Here is a 20,049-nt window from a genome sequence, read left to right on the forward strand (position 1 = left end):
GGGGCGCCCCAGGCGACGGCAGCAATGGCAGTGGCGCCTTACCGTGCGCGCCGCACATGGGTCGTCTCGTAAAGAGCCATCTTGGTGACGTTTATAGGCTCTAAAACAAACCACAAAGAGGGGAGAAAAAGAGAAAGCAAGAGAGAGAGAGAGAGACAGTGAGGAGGAGAGGGCTGCGAGCGCAAAAGAAGGTTTCCGTGTAGAAGGAGCGAGCTAGTTCGGTTTGGGGCGCCGAGCGAAGCGGGGTCGCGAGGCGACGAAGCAGGCACAAGTTGGCGCCTGAGGACGAAAAAAAAATCAAGCTCTGGCGACAAACGAAGAGGCACCCCGGAGCGCGTTACGCGTGCCTTACGGGCACCGTCCCGGGAAATGCAACTTTCTCGGGCTAACCTTGAAGAATGAGATAAAGACGGTTCCGAGGGGGCGAGCGCGCGGGTGGTGTTGTTGGCCTGTCCATGGTCTTCAATCCAAATGACTCGGCGTGCCCCTTTGAAGAGTTGCGCCGGCCATTGTCGCCCAACCATCTTGGGCGCTTAGCCGGAGGCTTTTTTTTTCTCGCCCCGACCAGCGGCAAAAAGTGAAGGCGAACCCGTCCGTCTCCGCAGCGGTGCCGCTTCCTTTTTTTCGAACAGGGGATCGTGCGGCGACGAAGTTGTTTGTCCCGAAGGGGTGACGAGGTCGCCGGGTGGCGGGGAACAACCGGAAGGAAAGAAACACATCTGGGAAGGGACGTCGCCCCCAAAGACAACGCTGAGCTCGGCCGCGTACACTTGCTCTTTGTTCTTTTTCGCTTCGGCACGGGTTGAGTTCTCAGTTTGGCCTCCAACTCCGCCGCGCGAACTTGGGCACTTCACGCCGGTTCCTCCAGCAGGAGATACGGATGGTGAATATGTGTGTGTTGTGTGTGGGCGTATGTGTCGGTTACGAGGAATGCGGGCGGAATAAGGAGCTTACGTGACCGTGGAGACGACATAAGAGTCGCGGTAAGTTCTCCTTCCTGTGGGGAGTACTCTTGTTTCATTTGTGAGGAAGACATCAAGGCGTAGCACTCTTCACCGAGGTACATGTACGCTTTTCTGTAGAGTTGGCCGAGGTCGCAAGTATAAAGCGTTTTGAAGCCATAATCGGCTCTTCACATATCTGATAATCATTTAAGCCGTTTATACATTTTTGCATACATTCTGTAACACAGTGTGTACCTGGTCGTAAAGCTTCGTGGTTCTTTTCTAACTACCAGACGCTTCTTTTAAAACATACGAGACGAAAAAAAAAATGGCCATAAAGCAGACCCAAACCCTCTTCCAATTTTACTTCAGTAACTGCCTGACGCGAAAGCCGTGAATGGGAAACGTATGCTGTCGTCATCCACGTGCTGTCGTGGTGCTAAGTTGTCCCTATATCTTGAAGTTCATGTTTGCGGAAACGGTCTGGGTGCAGTCCAAAGAAAGGCATGCAATAAATGGAGGAAGTACAGCGAAGCAACAAACGAGGTGTGAGATTCATTTACACAGTAAGACCGCGAAGTGTCTATTACTTCCGTATCAGTTACTTTATCTCACCGCTATATACCTCTTCTTTTGTTTTTGTTACTTCCATTTCGCATAACGCGTGCGTGGAGGCATTCATGACCTATGCCAAGGCAAATCTATAGATATATACGGCCGTATTCTGAGTCCCTCCTCCACCATTTTTGCTCCCTCCACTCGTCTGAGGGGAAGATTCCGCAATGTTTGTGCATGGGAAAATCGATTTCCAGGATCTCCTCCGCTGGAGACTCGAGTGGCGGAAGGATTCAGAATTCCAGGGATAGTTTCTGATTGCCCAAGCAAATGTTATGAAAAAAAAAAAAACGTAAAGAATTCAAAGCACATTTCCAGCTTGGTCTAAAGTGAGTGACCAGCAAAACACGCGGTTATTTTAGGTATTGTCTATTTTCCCGGCCACCGGGAGAACTACCGTCGGAAATTTCTCATGGCAGTCGCCTCTCATTGGCTAAGCACGCTACGCGGAGATTCTTTTGCTAATACTGTTTTTTACTCTGGTTTTTACTATATCAAGAGGTCGACGCACAGGACTTCTAGAATGGGTTGTATTACGTTTAGTATAGGTTCTGTTCTGTGTCGTTGGGCTGGGTTAGATTAGGTTTGTTGCAGTTGGGCTGGATTTGGGTAGGTTATGACGTGTTTTGTTCGGCTACACTAGGTTCGGTGAGGTTATATTATGTTAGGTTACGTTGGAACATAATATTATTCAGCGAATTTTAGGCCAGCCAGCTTTTATGGAAACTGCCGTGAGAATTTCCCGGGGGTAATTCTCACGGCTGCCATAAGATTAGACGCAGCCGTTATTCAACGATCGCGACGCCGAACGACTGATATGACAAAATTTTAAATTTGACCTCCAGGTCTTGACTGTATACAGCCTCACGTTTGCGGACAGCACTTTAAGGCAATGCTGCCGGAGCAGCATGATTTCGATGCTGCTACTGAGCTTGCCTTTTGCTAATGTTCTTGAGTCCCGTTTGAACTTCGCGGGGGTTACCTACAGCCCAGCCGACGCGTACTAACAAAACACCGACAAGCAGCTCCTTTTTATGTGTGGTTAACTGCTGCTTTACTGTGCCAGGGGAACTGGAATGTTTTGTGCTGCATTGAAGTGGGGGGAAGGGAAAGTGTCGTCGTAAAGCAGAACAGACACCACTACCAGCCCTAACGCCATTGATGACGTCACTCCCGTTTATCACGTCACGTAAGCTTGCAGAACACCTACGGTGGCGTTTGCGTTGTTCCCAGTCACTCTTACATTCAGCGCAAGCCGATAAAGTCACACGACGCACTGGGAGATGCCGGTTGCGGAAATACAGAAAGATAGATTTCGATGTACATCACTATTTGCATCGACGGATATTGTTGGCTTTGCTTTAAGGTAAGCCCAGCTGTGGTATGAAAGCGTAACGGCGATGACAAAAACCTACAGCGGCAGACATCACAGGTGTTTGAATCCTGTCAGTGCTTGTTATACGCGCCGCGTCGCCATATAGTACATCCACAAACTGCTATTTGGCCAAGAAGAAGAAGTGCTTCCCCATAAAGCTATCTTTGACGCAATGAACTCTGTAACGTTGGCTTCGCCCTCGGACGGCCCCCACGAACAGAGGCACAAACCGCTCGATTCCTTGCTTCCCTGAGAAAAAATAGTTCCCAACACAGGTAGCAGGGAGCTCACGAGCATCTCCCTCTCCCGTATAAACACTAAAAACACCCCACAAACTCCTAAAACTGATCATGATCCAAAATACGATCATCAGCATCGTCGCCGACATCGCCGTCGTCGTTATAATTATCATCATCATCGTCATCACAGTCGTTATCCTTATTATCATAATTATTAATTCTTCATTAGTATTATGATAATGATCCATGTGCTTCGAAGGCCGAAGGTCTCTCCGATGGATTTGCAGTCGCACCTATAAACTCTGTGTGACTCGAACCCAGTCTGTGCTCTTGAGTTTCCTTGTCCCAACCCTTCACCCAGCTTTCCGTCTCCTCCTACTTCTCACGACGTACCCTACAGTTGCAGCTTCTGCTACTCAGGCAGTCCACTTGCCATTCGTTCGTATTAAATTCCCGGCCAAACTCCTCTTTCTAAAGCGAAGGTTTGTATGGCAGGGTTCCGAGCATGCTGCCTGTGGGCGAGCAAACCTGGATTGCGGTGAAGCCAACTTCATCACGAATGCTTAGCAGAAAACGGCTCCAACTACTGTTTCATCGAAACTTTCCCCCACCAAAAATAATGTGACAATAGGCGACTACAAAAACTCTGTCATTACGTCAAGTTTCATTTACTTGTCATGATTAGATAGTTCACACTGAAGTTGTAAACGCTACAGAATTCCAGTCTGATGTGAATACACGGCAGTGTTGTACAGATGGAGAATGGTTACAAATAAAAATTCTTTAAATTATATTTTATACAAACTTCCAAAACGGAAATTATATGAAATTTTTCCTCTTAGACGACCCTACCGTAGCGCTAAGTTTCATTTGCTCGACATAATTGGTTTACAATAAATGAATTCATATATTTGTTCGAAATTCTGTGTCACCTATTTGTCGTGTGCTAAACATGCTTCACTAATCATCCACCTTCACAAAGTAAAATGCCTCGCGATTTCGATTAATTTGGGATAAGATGTTTTCTAAACAAATTTTTGCCATAATCCATGACGCACGTTTCCCATGTCCTACCCTTAAGTGTTACAGATACCACACGTCTTTCCATGGCTCGTTGGGTTGACCAAACGTTTCTTTCTAAGTGCTTAGTAAGATCCCAAGTTCCGCCATTCGCACCGACGGGACGATTGGTTTGATAAATTGATATCATTGCTTTAAGTGCATACTTAACTCTCGGTTCATTACTAAAATAAGACTTGCCAAATGCACAGCCCATACTAATTGTAAGACTTCACCATTCTGGAGAGATGGTATTTCCTTGTCTGACGCCCTTCCAGATATAGGGAGCTTGCCACTCCTTTGGTGAAGAATTGTCAAACCCGTAAATTCTTTGTAATGTCCTATAAAAGCCTTACGTAAGTGTCTTCTACTCCTTGGTTTCAATGCTTTGATTAGTGAGGGATATCCACGAAACCGAAGCTTTTTCGCAATTTACAGGTCATGTACAAAGGATTGTTACGGTATTGAGTAGATTTCTCAATTACTTTCTTGATTGGTGGCGGTAATGAGATACATTTTTGAGTAAACTTTCCTAAATACGGCCTTCTCTTTAAGTTGATGTAAATCTAGGTTGCTGCTTATGTGGTGAACTGCTAGGACCATAAACAATTTGCATGCAGCTGAGAGCTGGCTGATGGGTTTGTAATTTTGAACTCCTTCTTGACGTCTCTCTCACCTAGTGTAGAATTTTTCCGGGATAGCCGTACCTTTGAAATACTGAGCAATTCTGAGAACAATTTCTAAAGCTTCCTTAGTACAATATCGTCTTTATTCCTTAATTGTCGTCGCGGTTATTTTATTATCCAGCTTTGCTTTTCTTGATAACATGGAACGCCCTTTCGCGTGTTCAGTTACCGTTAAAAACTAGCCCATGAAGTTAGTTTTGTCGCCACTGTTCTCTGGTCTAGAGTTTCTAGCACAAAGAAATCCTCATAGAAACTTTCCGCGACTTTCAGTATGTGATCAATGTTGTTCGCTACGTTGAGTGCATACATTCTATACGTGCAGTTGGCAAGCTTTATCTTGGTCGCTTCCAAGTTTTTTTACTCATTTTAGCATCTGACAGCCTTTACACACGCTCCCTCGTGATTGATTATTTCCTATTTCTTCGAATCTCAATGGGGTTCCACGTTGTCTAGAGGAGTTTATACTCGGGGACAACTTAAGAACGACCACGAAAGTTGCCTCGGCGCAGGCTGTATACTCCACGTGGCGGCAGAAGTGCCTTACTACGAGTATTTTGAACGTGACACGAGTCGTTTTCGTGGTTTCTCGCACTTAATCTGCTTTTAAATTCCCCAAGTGACTGCAAAAAGGCTAGGCGTGAAAAAGAAGACGATGTTACTCATTAAGCGCAATCTCGTTTCAAAACGCGCGCACGCGTTGACATTCGGGTCCGTCGCTTCCGCGGAGAGATACACTACATGACCAATTGCCGTTCTTAATAAGTAAAAATTAACACACGCAGAAGTGGACAGTATCACACGCGGAACGTATATATAGGCGACAAACTTGCCACGTGATGCCTGCTTACATGGAAATTTCACGATGCGAAAAGCATCATATGCTTACATTGCCAGAAAATAAAACCCTATTCGTCTTCGCATCCAGCTTATGTTAATTCCAAGTCATGCCCGCGGGCTTCAAGCCATACAGTACTTGCCGACTTTTTTGCCGACAGTATAGTTGCCGATGCTGACTTACGACGCAGCGCAAGCCCATCCGACTCTATAACTCTGGCGCGCGTGGTAGGGCGAAGAGGGACACGCCCAAGGACCCTATCGATGGGCCGCAGAGATAAACCTGAGTGGGGACCTTGAGTGGTACTAACCAAGCCGGAGCGGGAATACACTTTGGAGCAACCGGCGCGCTCGAAAAACAAAAGACGGTGCGGTCATGTATCACGTCGGATTAGGCGGCCGGGTAATACGACGAGGAAGTAAACGTATGCAGAAGCAAGAACAAGACCTAAACGAGCCAAAAACCGGGAAGAAAAAAAAAAAATGTTTTACGAATAAGCGCTCTCTCGGATACAAGGCTCGTGTGTTGTTCTTTTTTTTTTGTGTATGTTTTTTTTTTTCGAGCACAGAGAAGCGACTCAGACACGAAACAACCCATATATACACGAATGCCTGTGTATTGAGTTGTCGTTAGAAGTATACACTGCCCCTTTGGTACACTGCCCAAAACGCTAGTAACAGCTGCGCAAACAACTCCAAACGATGAAAACGAAGCAACCGTTCACGTGTAAACGTCAAAGAAGCTCAGCTGAAAAGCTGGGTGGCTTTTGACGTAGGTAGTGTCTCGACGCGGCTTGTACGCATGCGACATATTCTGAGAATCCTGAGTCGCCGGCTCCTCGGGAGCAGCCTGTAGGCCATGCAGAAGCCACAGCGAGAAGATTAGTGTCGATGAGCGTCGTTTACATCGTCGCGGTTACGCGACAGAGAGGGGGGGGGGGGGGGGATGGGAGAAACGAAAGAAACCAGCTGCTCTTCTCTGGCTTCAAAAGCCGCCGAACCACTCAAGCGCCCCTCTGATTTACGGTGAGGAATACGTCCCCGACTTTCGACGCAAAAGTATCTGCCAGCTCGATCACCTCCCACATTCTTTCGCTCCGTAGCCGATGTATACCTGCCGCGTTGGCGGAGACAAAGACTGAGCAGGTGAAATAAATTCTGGGACGCCAAAAAAGGCGGAAAATCAGGGGATGACCCTTGCGCGAGTTTGCGACATAGATAATTGCGTGCGGGAAGCGGGACACCGGTCAGCATGATCCATTGCAGGCAAAGCTTAAATATGCAAGCTCAACAGGCTGCACGCAATGACGTGGTCCGAATGCAAATACGCGACCTTGACACGTGTTCGGGCCCATGACGGTAAGACTGATCTTCGCAATTACGGCACTGGGGCAACAGCAGCGCCTCCTGACGTTGAGCGAGAAATCTTAGTTTGCACTCGAAGTATGTTTTGTTTTGAATTACCATAAGTGTTACACATTTTAACATCTATGGACTGAAGTTTCGGCCACCTTGAAAGCGCCTAAATAAAACCGGAGGCGATAACCCTACACCTACACGCCAGCGTGGAGGCGTACTTGTACACCATGAACTGTAAACAAACGATGATGTTCCGATGGCCTCGAAGGCAAGCAGTGAAAGAAAAACCGCATTGGTCAGTGACCTGGCGCTCTATTGTGGAACATCGTGCCCTTGGCTATGAGATAAAATGGCTGTATGTATACGTGCGTAACGACACATCGTCGCTTTTCTCACTGTTATGATCCGTTCCTCCCATAGGCGTGCGCACAGGGGGGGCAGGGGGGGCGGCCGCCCCCCTAATCATCTGAAGGGGGGCGCCAAAGTTGCCCCATGCCTTGCCGATGTAACACATGAAAGTAAAAATTTCTGCTCAGCAATATTTTGTATGTGTTGCAATTCCATCGCCTTGAAATAAAAATTTTATAACCATCCCTCTTTGCACTGCGTTCAGGCCGCTAGTCCTTCAGTGGGAAGAGGTCGGGAGTTGCTGTAAGGAAATGGGGGGGCGCAGCGGTAAGACTTTGCCCCCCCTAATCGAGAACTCTGCGCACGCCTATGGTTCCTCCCTAACGGCGGAATATAGCGACTACCCCCCTCCACGTAAGAGACGCATGACGAGTGTGATCACGTTGGAACTTCTGGTAAGAGGAAATGACAGAGACAGTCATGGTTGGTTGGGAATTGTCCCGCCGTCTCTACATACTGTGCAAGAACGTGCCACTAAAATGTGCAGGCCAACGGTTTCCTGACGTCACCGTATTTACACGATTGTAAGTCGACACTCCCACTTGTAAGTCGAAATAAACAAATAAGTGCTGGTCGTTCTCAGTAGACTCAATAACGGGGCCAGTTCTTAGAACCTGCAATTCATGGGCCAGTTCATGGTGATCGCAATAGGGCTAGTGCATATACACCAGTTCGTTCGGGGGAGGACCCGCTCAAACAACCCGTGCCAGACCGCTTTTAATTGAATAAACCGCTATTTCATATAATAGTTGCGCATCAGTTTGTTGTGGATCGGGATGGGGTTGGGGCGATTTAAATGTACGGTGCGTGGCGAAAGCTGGGCATCACCAAACTAGGTGTGTGAGGTCTGATGGAGTGGTGGTACGGCAGTAAGGACATCGAGGGGGCAGGTGAGGGGTATACCACTTGCGAAGTGTTTCAGGTGTGTACGCTGAATTTGCAATATATCTGTTAATAAAAATTTCGCCTGAGCGGGGAATAGGAGGTAGGCGGCTGAGGTAGCCAGCTGGAGTTTGGGCTTTTAGACGTGTGCGTCGGTCCTTCTTGTGCTGATGAATACGCATCGCTGGGGAGAGAGAGGGGGACCGCGACGGCCTTACCCCAGGCACCAGTGGAGGATAAGAGGGAGAACTCTCCGGAGCGGCCACATGGGCCGCCTGGTTGCCTGAAGAAACGGGTTCGTGGCCAGGAACCCAGTCGACGCGGATGTTGGTGTTGTTAAGTGCGAATGCACTTTATAAGCGACCCCAAACCATCCACCGCCGGCGGCGGCGGCGGCGGCGTCCGCAGTGCTCCTCTATATTTAAAAAAGAAATAGCATCCGGCGCCAGGTTTCGATCCGAGGACTTTGCGGCCGCAGCGCGACGCTCTACCGACCAGGCCACGGACGCGCCGGTGATATCTGTGTTAGTGACGCGCCTTATATCTTTAACGCATTCAAACTACGTCGTCAGCGGCGTGCGTTGGCGACTCAGCGGCGTTATAGCGGCTTGATAACTGCGTGGTGTACACGTGATACTACAAACCCGATGGATGAGATGGAAGAGAAGGCGGCGAGGCGGTGGGCTGCGGGGGCCGAGCGCAAGCGCCGCAAGCGGGCCGACAACCGTGCATTCGCACTTTCACATTCTCCCCCTCGGGGAAATGCGGGGGAATTTTCCGTTTGAGCAGTTGAATTTGAAACTGAATTTCGTGGACGACAGGGTGGGTCGAATCATACGATCGCAAAGCTGTGAGGGCCTCGTACGAATCTGTGAGGATGCGTATGGAGGGCGGTAGAGATGGGTCACAGTCAAAAGCGATAGCTGACACTGCGTTGTTAATAGCGTACAGCTCCGCATCGAGGCTGGAAAGTTCTTTGCCAAGTATGGTAGTGTACCCTGAGAGAACCGGTGCCTCAGGGCATGTCCAAGCAAGGCCCACGCCGTACTGGTTTACGCTTGCGTCCGCGAAAATGTCCAGTTTGTTGTGAAGGCGATCCCTTTGGAGGCGTCGGATTTGTCGCTGTCGCAATAGAGTATTAGTACGCTCTATAGGTCTGCTATGCGTAAAAGTATCAATTGCTGGTCGCTGCCAGGGTGCTATGGGGACTGGGTAATTGGAAAGTACTGGTGGTCTTCTGGCGTCCCACGCTACTAAGGCGTGTCCCTGGTGTGTAAGGGGTCTTTTGAAGTCCGCCTGGGCTTTGGCCTCCTGAATGATGGCTTCAATAGGAGGAAGAGGTACAGCTTGCTCCAGTTTACCAATGGTTTTGTGCTTTGTTGTTAGTGCATAGGCAAGAATTTTCCTTTTTTCTTAAACTTCTTCAGGCGTGCCGGTCTCTTGAAATGAAATACTAACTTTTTTCGTTCTGCCTGTACTTGAGTCATTTTATTCTCAAATGCGTCCATGTTGTTTTAATTGGTGTGTGTACCGAATCTTTACGTGTACGACGCCCACAAAAAGCAAACTGTAAAGTAGTAATACCAAAGTTCGCTTCAGCCACCTTCTAGGACTTTGCAACAATGTTTTGTTTTTTGATAGGCCTCGACTTTTCCACTCGGACGGAGGTAGCGGTATACGAGTATCTTCTACTCTTTGCGGAAGATGCATGTCCTCTTCCCTTTGTATGGAGGCTATCGCATTCACAGTCATCCCGATGTTCTCTGCAACAAATTGATTTTGAGGTAGCAGCGAAGCGATTTCTGCGTCTTTACACCTTTTTAACTCCTTCCTAACCGCGCATTTGTTCCGCTCTGTGTGTTGCGTCGCAAAGTGTAGTTGTGCTATGGCGGCTCCCGTGAGATCAAACATCGAACGAATGTATGACTGACAGCAGATGAACGGTAGTTTACTTTAGATATGCCAGTTTAGACCACTATCACGATGGGATTACGAACGCTGGTATGTCTACTTTGAATTGTTGTTCGCAGAAGAGGGGGTAGGCGGATTGAAAGAAATGAGGCGTTATAAACTGGGGAATGGCCATTTCCGTTATCTAACTTTTGTGAAACATTCAAGGAAATATTAAATTACACGTGATCGGTGAGAGAGAGAGAGAGAGAGAGAGAGAGAGAGAGAGAGAGAGAGAGAGAGAGAGAGAGAGAGAGAGAGAGAGAGAGAGAGAGAGAGAGAGAGAGACCTAACTTTCAACCAGCATAGGAGCGATCACCACCATGATGTGTAAAGGAGGTGACTGCTGTGTAATGCCCACAATATCTTTCATTGATTTTGCACCTGCGGACCCAATGGAGGTAGTTATAACTTCTAAAGCGTGTGCACTATATACATATCTATGAGCTCTAGTAGGGCGCAGGTATAGTGTTCTGTTCACAACGACAATGCTTGTCCACAGAGAATTTCAGCGCCCGCCCTGCCTTGCGTAGAGAATTATAAAACAGTTATGAAAAATGCGTATCTAGATTCGGTATTCACCAACTAGAATTTTCATATAAGCGGACACTAACCTCGGAAGAAGCACGGAAACTAGTTCTTGAGGTGTCGTTTTACAACTGTTGTAGACCTGAACACATGTGCTCTGACAGCGACGTTCTCGTATACGAGGTGTCTACAAATGAGATCAACGTTCATACAGTCGATATCACTTATGAAGTGCTAGAATTCAATCCACCAGCTCCTACGGGAACAGTGATTCCCGAGCGCGTACATATGTGCACGCGCGTGCTCCACATATGGAACCTTGCAGCTCATGCCCTTCGGCAAGTGCTCCGCAAGCGCTATGTGGACGTATAGTATGACAAGCCTTTGCCTGGTTCCAAAAAAACGGATATGCCGCGCAGATGTTCTGCGGTAGGTGTCGTTATTTTTATGTGCATTTTTACATAGGCTACCTACGGAGCGGCGGAAAGCAGATAAATTCCGTAGATCGACTGATAATAGCCCCGCCAACCTCCAACGGTTTCACACAACAGGCGCCGGAAGAGCGACAGCTGGACTCTCGAACAGAACGCACGGCACTCTCTTACACAAATTTTAGAACAAAAGGATTTTTTTGTAGGAGAGGACCAGAGAAACTACAAAAATTAAGAGCTCCTTGGCATTTTAAGACAGTTTTCCTGAAGAAAGGCTGTTATAGAAGACGGTCTTAGGGCGCTTTCTGTTTATGGGCGCTTGGAAGCATTTAAAAAGCTACGCTTTTTGTTAGGAGTATATCACAATCAGCGATTCGCTTCGGGTAGTATATAGTTACGTCTTGTGTAGACTGCTCTCCTTTTATCACCCATTGCATTGTTGGAACTGAAACGAAACCGTTAGTATGAGTGATGAGTTCACTGTAAAATGACGCTTTTAAGGGGTCATGAAAGATTGTTGGTGTCCCATATATATGGAGACTTTTGTCGGCGAATGTTTCAGGACACTTTTATTCATAGAATTAAAAAAAAACCGATGAGGTGAAGTTAGTGATAACAGGGCAGAACATCTGATTCAACTTCGTCTGTTTGACATAAAAATGGCGTGTACTTTGGTTCACAAAAAATTTGAACTGTTTATAAACAAAAATGAAAGAAGCTTTTTTTTTTTTTTTTTGCGCGGGCGTGTTTGAGCGAAAGTACATACAGCAAAAGCTCGTTAATTCGAACGGTTAATTCGAGCTGACGCCCTGGTCCCGGCACAGCCCTATACATTTCAATGGTGAATTCGAACTGGTTAATTCGAACAGTTAATTCGAACTGGGATCCCCTACTTTCCATCGCTCCTCGCAGAAGTCGGCCCAAAGTAATTGCAATGTGTTGCAAAAAAAAAGAAGAAAAACTGACGGGTCAATTAAGTTCGCGCTCTGTCCGAGCTACACGAACTTTATTTATTTATTTTTTATTCAAAGTACCCCTAAAGGCCCTCACGCAGGAGGGTATTACATAGGGGGTAGTCAGTGCAGCAGAAACAAACATATGAACAAAATATATACACTGGGAAAAATAGAACATAAAAACATATTTACGAAATCACCTGCCACGAACATGCAGCAGTGCCTAATACGTGATAACGAGTCCAGAGGTCGCTTCTTTGTGTTCTGCTCGCGCAGTCAGTGCACGATGTCCATTCATTCTAGCGCCCGCCCGATAATTTGAACTCCGTTTAATTCGAACAATTTTATGGCCACTTCGAGTTCGAATTAATGAGCTTTTACTGTACATCCAAGAAGGAAGCTAACATAACCGAACTTCATTAGATTGGGTCAGCGCATGAAACTTTGTGAACCTGAAAATTGTCAGCCTAAGCGAAAATTTGTGAACCTGCAGGCCTAACGTTTACTACATAGGTAAATAAAAGAAAGGCGTGGTCCGGGCTCATAAATAAAGTCAGATGATTTATTACGGTTCTCTCACTTTATTGTGATAGATGAGTAACGTCCTCTGTCCATAGTGGAATACGAAGAAACATGTAATTATTGCGGCCAGGATGGAATTTTAGCGTTCGTGTTCGAGTTGCTTCCGACTGAGTACTGAGAGTTGAAAGCTGTTTCTGCTGTTCATTAAAAGGTTAACCCACTTTTTGTTAAGGTTCATATATAAGCAGATGCCCAGCAATCCTTACCTTTCTATTTGTATTTTCTTATGTTGCAACGTTCTCGGCCGAAATGAGACAGAAATACAATATACCATGCAAAATACGCCGGTTGTCGTCCCAAGGAAGAATGATAAAAAATAAAGGCGTAACCTCGGTACATTTATAATGTGCGATGATAATACATCATATTATAAGTGGTTTCGTTGCTTGCTACTCGTACAATGAAATCCCGAAAAACCTCTTGTTAAGTTCAAATATAAATACAATTTTATCTGTTTGCAAGCTTCTGCTTCAAAATAGGATGTTCCTGTGTTCCCGCTTTTGCTTAACACCATTTTCTGTCCCTCTTGTTAAAATACGAACACGGGTGCACATGTCAAAAGCTTATGAGCTTGAATAATTTTTCTCTCTTTTTTCTAGCATGATAGGAGTAAATTTCGTAAAGGTTAATCAGTTTGTGTCCTAAATGACGCAATACGCGCAGCTATTGGGTTGTTTTTATTTTAAATGTTATTTGTAATTGATATATTGAAAATTTCCGGACTTTGTTTGTTCGGAATATCAGAACAGAAAAAATTGTCAAAAGACGGCCTCTCATTATTTTCCCGAGATCGACATTTTTACAATGTATAGCAACGACGCATCTTCTGACCAATGCTGGGCACGCTTCTTGACCAGAAAGATGGCAGACGCAGACTCAGAATACACAGAACCATCAGTTCCTGTGACCGGTGCCCTTATGTTAAATGTGTCTATTGTCGAGGTCACAGTGAACGCGCGTTGTATACCGCCGGTGAGGTTAGCCTTCTGCCCTCTACGCCCCGGTAAATGGTATTCATAACCAGGTGAATCTTCCTTGAAGGAGCACCTTTCACTGACGGTGTGGTCCATGCTAGTTAGCACACGCGGTCGGTAACGGTTTAGTACGCTGACCACAGCAGCTGCCAGGCGCGCCCGTATCCGCCATTAGGCGGCGGAGGGTAAGAGGAATGTGGCCAGCTCAAAGAAGAACAGAAGAGGCACGAGAGAGAGGCCCTGGGGCACTCACCGAACTGGCTCCGCATCCAGGGGTAGAGAGGGCTGGGCATGGCCCCCGAGTTGTGCGTGGGCTGGCCGTTGGGGGGCATGCCGCCGTGGCTGGGCGAGTAGAGCTGCTGCTGCGGCGGCGAGTGGACGCCGGGCGGACTGCCGCACGCCGCCTGGTGCATGACGGGCGTCTGCTGGACGCACTCCGAGGCCGCCCGGGCAGGGAGGTCTCCGGCGCCGACCATGGGGCCCTGCATCTTGCAGCTCGGGTACTGGGCCATGGCCGGCGGCACGGGCGCCTCGCTGGGCGAGCCGCGACAGTTCTGGCCGCCGTCCACCGTGGACACGGCCGGCACGTAGGCGCTCGGGTGCGTCATGCTCTGCGGCGGCTGCTGCTGGTGCGGCGTCGGCGGCGGCGGCGGAGCCCCGCAGTGGTTACCGTAGTAGCCGCCCGGTGGGCTGGGGGAGTTGGGCGCGCTGTTGATGGCGCGGATCTCCAGCCTATCGTACGGCGGGAACCGCGGGTAGCCCTGGGGCGAGCCCCCGTACGAGTGCTGTAGGTACTGCCGCTGGTCGCAGTGGTCGCCGCCGTTGGCCTGCTGCTGCTGCTGCGGGGGCGGCGGGCCGTAGTGGTCGCCGCCGTTGCCGACGCCGCCGGAGGGCGGCCGCATGTCCGGGAGGTACGAGTTGGCGAAGTACGAGCTCATGGCGAGGTCCAGGTCGCCGATCTTCGTCGCCGTCTGGGGCTGCGGCTCCAGCGCGAACGCCTCGGCCGCCTCCAGCGCGACGCCGGCCACGTTGGGGCCCCGGGGTCCGAGCTCTCCGCACACAGGGGTGTCTTGTTCTCCTTTGTGGCGGGCCGGACGGCGCTCAGGCCCGCCGATCGCGCTGCTGCTTCCGGCTGCGGGGCTGCGCCGCTAGGAGCATCCAGGCCTGCGCACGACGCACGGGAGAACACGAGTCAGGGCTTGAACTAGACGGCGAATAGCTATCGTCACATTTGCGGCTTTCCCTGCGCGGGGCTGGTATGCCCACATTAGGCGAGTGTAAGCAGCCTGGCTCAAGACTGCTAATTAAGCAAACGTGCACGGTAATGAAATTGCCCAGAGGCCGTCACGAGACGAAACATGATTACGGGCGCCCCTGCCGTAGAAACGAGACTGCGGGAAATGCCGCAGCCTCGTATTCAGTATTCAGCTTCAGTATTGAGCCGTGGCGTCTCAACAGCCGACGCAGGTCCAACCAATACAAATGGTTACAGGGCCTCTACAGGGAGGTCATACGTTTCTTGAATAGATTATGTTGTCACACAAACGTGCTACGAAATGATTCTGCTCGGGCTTTACTTGACGTCTTCATGGGTGCGACAAAATGGCACTTTCCTTTCTACCCACCCAAAAATAAATGCACAGTCGCAACCGAAAATAAAGTGCGTTACACTTGGCTGATGCCAAGGCGCAACAGCGGCTTTGGAAGAGATTACTTTTTCCCGCTTCTACGACAGAACAGTCTAAGAGACACTTGGCAAATACTGATTCAAGGTATTAAACCTCCTTAGCAGTTTGAGAAGCACGACGTGGGGCAAGTTCAGCAAGGAGTAAGCGACGTTCCTGCAGTCGTCAACTGCCAACGGCATATAATCTTCCGAGGGGATTTGCCGCACGCTGCGGCGGCGCGTTCGAGAAAGAATAACAAGACTGCAAAGAACCGCTGGAGGACGCGAGGGGATGTTTTAAAAAGCGAGGGGCATCTGGCACAAGATCAGGCGCAGAAAGCAAGCAGCCGTCGGCGGTCGCCGAGCGAAAGGCGCTTTTATTGCCTCGTGAACTCGCGAACAAGGAAAGTTGCGAAATGCGCTAGCCGATCCGGTGAGATTAGGTTTAAGCGCCCAAGCGTATTTCAATGCTGGACGGACCGCGGAATCCCTTCACCGGTGAAAATGCGTATCAGCACATTTGCGGCAATCCTGATCAGCCGTATTGTATTATCGCAAGTGTGAACTGTAGATATGGAGGTGTTTCTGTTATTACCGATCCAATATCGGCAAGAAGTACTTCAACACAATATTGTTCGGTTAGCAAGGTTTACCTAGAGTTCTGGTAATGTTCACTGAGCACTGGTTTGTAGCCACTTACCGAGCCACATGTTTTGGATATCAAGACACTCCTTGTGCCTTGATGCAGAAAACATCTAGTGCACTGCCCACTCACTGTAACGACTTAGCACGTTTTGTCGTTGCTTAATTTTCGTTTTATTGCATGTGCCTTTTTTCCGTCCGTCTTCGAAGAGCATGCAGATCTTTCAGAGGAGTCTGCCTTTCGCGAGGCTGGCCTCCGGCACGCGAGAGCAAAGTCACCCTTGGGCGAGTGTCCTTTCATAACCGCTTCTCAATTCCTGCTACGGCCAAGCTCCGTGCGTGCCTTCGCCCGCATTCAGGTCTCGTTCGAGCGCCACGGTCCCTCTTTCAACCGCGCGGCGAGACACGCAACCAGGCGGCGGCTGGTGTCCACCCGCTGTGCGATTGCCCGGCAGATGGTGATGGCGTCACCTCCCGGGGTCTCTTGAATCTTTTACTTTTTTCGGAGCTCGCCTTGGTCTTTCGCTGCGCGTCAAACGGAGGCAGGGCCAACGATGTCTCCATGCGCGTTCCGCACGCAAGCGAACTCATGAGGGAATGCGTGCGGGGTCGTGACGAATGGCATGCTGCGCTCCCGGCAACTGGTCTGATAAGGCCAATTAAGCCAAGGCTCCGCTGGGCCTTAATAGGTGGCTTCCGAAAGAAACTGTTTTGAGTGTGTGAGAGGAAATAAAGAGGGGGACGGGAAAATAACGCCCCGGCGAGGAATTAAGGCTACGAAAGAGATGCACGCCGAAAGGCGGAAGTCGGGCTTCAGGACGCATCCGCGTTTTTTAATGTTTGGTTTACGGATCGGGAAACTGTATTTGTATCGCGCCCAAACAGCAATTTTTCGCTTTCGCGGTCGAATCATTTCATCACAGGCACAGCTTGTATCAGCCTGGTGAACGATTTTCTAGTGTCCTTTATGACAGACTTTAATTCACATGGATCAATATATTAAAAGCACGACTCTAACGACCCGAATAGAGTGGGATGACTGTACGTACGTGGGCATAGTTTTGCTGCTTTCGTACCAAAGAGCGCACGTTAGGCTCGAGACACTTCCGAAGACAAACCGTTTTTCCCCGCAGAAAAGACGAATGTTTCTTACGGATCGTAAATCTGAAATAGCTATATGGATGCTGAGACCTTGTTCCAAACATCATGTGCAATCTGTTAAGTTTCTGAGATGGCTTAGTAACGTGTTGTCTCGTAAACGTCGTAGCTCCGAAATCGCAAATGAAAAAAAAGTGCAGCGTTTGTGAGCCGTCGCTTAATTCTCACTGCCACGAGGGAACCGACACGGCTGTTTCGAACTCCGCACTGAGAGGCAACGCGACTGCCAGGAAGACGTGCGACATGTTTTCTGGCTTTCAGGATGTCTTTCAGCGGATTCGAGAAGAGCGGACCGAGAACGATCGGGGTCGGGCGCTTTTAAAAGAGGCAGCAGCGTCACCTTCCTTACGCGCGGCTTTGGCACCGACGTTTGTTTTTCGCAGTTGTCGGCCCTTCTCTTTCGAATACCCGGCTGTTCCGTCAGGCAACATGTTCACCTGGAAACAAGCGCACCACCTTCCGTTTTGGTGGACTGACACAGTTGAGCCGTGGTAACTATGCACGGTGCTACGGCAACAGTCAGTCGTGTCAACAGATGCTGACGCTAACCATTCTTGTGAACCTCTAAGCTAATATTAGAGCATGTCGTCGAAAAAATGGAGTGCCACTGCTCTCAGTAGCGACTGCAGTGAAAATGGCGACAACACCAATAAGAGGAACAAAACAGCAAAACAGACATCCTATAACGATAAAAACGATGCTGCGCGTTCAAGCGGATCACCCACCCGCGCGCATATGTACATAACTAATATGTATAGCTCCCAAACTGTAGGCATGGGGTGGCACGCAAACAGTTCTGGCTGGAGCGGCACGAATAGGCTGCACAGTGTGAATAATTGTTTAACCGTGTCTGCCCCTCGCCTTCCTTAGCTATCTTCCTTGAATGCCAGTAAATGCTCAGTGCTGTACATTGCAACTTTGTTTCTAACCTGAATCATCCTAGCGCTAAGTTTGTTCTTTACTCTTTATCATGGGAATCATCAGGAGAAGCGTCCGCTGTTTCGATGATGTGAAGAGTGAGAACGTGTTCAGCACCACTACACCGAGAATATGTTTCGTTATAGACGTTGGGTAAATAACACGCAGATCGCTGAAGGGAAACAAACTGCGGATCCTTATCGACATCACGAATCGTTAGAACGGGCTGCGCGATCATCAACTATGAAAAATCTCGAATGAACTTCAGGGAGGTCACGGAGCAAGGGTCAGACTCCCTGTGCCCACAGCTTAAATTGTGTTCAACGCGGGTGGCTGCAGACCTTGCGCGAGCACGACTTCAAACTAGGCTGCCGGTTCAGGTGCTTGTTGCACGAGTACCGCCGCGGAGAGATTGATCGAGCAGGTTTTCAAGCACCTCCCCGGCTAGCTTAACTCGCAACACGATCAACATTTTCTTCAGGCGAGAGTAATTTGAGTTCAGCGCCGCCAACAGGTGCCCTTTAAACTCGCCTTCAAACACATAGAAAAAGAGAACGAATTAAACATACCGTGTAGGCAACGGCGAATGGAATAGCCGCTGGAAAGTGCATCGCAAGGCGGCTTTTATTTCGCCCTCATGTTTCTTCCTCGAAGGACGAGCAGGGTTTACGAAAAAACGCTTCCGCAACCTATGAAAGAAACATAGACGTATATATGCACGCACGCTCAAGGAGATTCCACCACGCGGCCTCCGGAGAAAGAGCGTTGTGTCAGACCGACGCAACCGCGTTCTCGGAACTGCTCAAAAGCGGAAGAATCCACCCTCGTGGAGGAAACGGGGCCCCATCGCTTCATCAGGCTTCCTGAGCGCATGCCTCTCTTTGTCTCTGTCGGCCGCGCACCCCCGCCCCCCCCCCCCCCCCCCCCCTTCTCCTTCTTCCTCCTGGCTTCAAGAGGTAACAGGTAGACGCACGCCGAACAGCGGGACGCGCATGCGCCCTTCGGCCGCGCGACTTGACATCGTCATTAGGACCTCGCCCAGCACCATTTGTTTCCGTGGGCCATCCGGACGGCTGGAGCTCTTATCCTCGAGGGGAGAAGGAGATGAGAGACTCCGAACTCTCCTCCTGCGCCCCACTCGGTGGTTTTCGGAGGAACACATACCTGTCCAGCTGGTCCAGTCGCCTTTTCGGCTGCAGATTGAGCGGCCTGCGGCCGGATGCTGGGGAGCTGTTTAAGCGTTGTGAGATTAGGTGTTGGGGCCTTGTGTCGTTGTAATCTACCTTCGGTGGGCATTTTTCACTCGTGGGATTCTGGGAATTGCGGGTTACGCGCATCCAGGGCAGAAGTCCTCTTACAATCGTTCCGGTAGGGTCTTGTGCGTGGGCGAGGTAGTAACGAAGGCTTCTGCTCTTCGTTTTTGCGACCACGTTCATTTTTTTTTTCTGTACGGTGTTGAAAAGTTTGTTTCAAAAATTACAACATGGGGGACCCCTTTCCGATTTAGCTCGACAGAAACATGTACGCTCAACGCTATCGGGGTGCGGTCACGTGATTTCGCCGAGCATAAGAGTTGCGAGCAGTTTAACCGAGACCTAATGTATTCTTCATCTTTGTTTTACGGCTAGACAGGTAAACCCTTAATGTTGTTGTTTTTACTAGCATGTATTACCATGAATCCCAAAGCATGAATTCGCCATGCATGAATTACCGCAAGACGTCGATGTAATTCTGTACATAATTTTATTACTCAAAAATATTATTTTGAGCATTACGCTAACGTAGATGTAATAGTTTGGGTACATAAGTTGGAAGCTCGTATGTTTTACATCCAATTGGTTGC

The 20,049-nt window shown here is 48.9% G+C and overlaps 1 protein-coding gene across 1 annotated transcript in view; it reads right to left on the bottom strand.

Moving 5' to 3' along the window:
• The window catches only part of LOC144178903 (uncharacterized), a 62,828-nt gene extending 47,815 nt beyond the window's left edge, over positions 1 to 15,013 (bottom strand). Inside the window, exon 1 of the mRNA XM_077707044.1 lies at positions 14,076 to 15,013. Within this exon, the coding sequence (XP_077563170.1) occupies positions 14,076 to 14,760 (685 nt within the window). The 5' untranslated portion in view covers positions 14,761 to 15,013. The remainder of the gene's footprint in view (positions 1 to 14,075) is intronic.
• Positions 15,014 to 20,049: the final 5,036 nt, after the last annotated feature.

The sequence above is a fragment of the Haemaphysalis longicornis genome, unplaced genomic scaffold (genome assembly GCF_048455015.1).
Source record: "Haemaphysalis longicornis isolate Haplotype H1 unplaced genomic scaffold, Haemaphysalis longicornis Haplotype H1 scaffold_4, whole genome shotgun sequence".
In the NCBI taxonomy this organism is placed as follows: Eukaryota; Metazoa; Arthropoda; class Arachnida; order Ixodida; family Ixodidae; genus Haemaphysalis; species Haemaphysalis longicornis.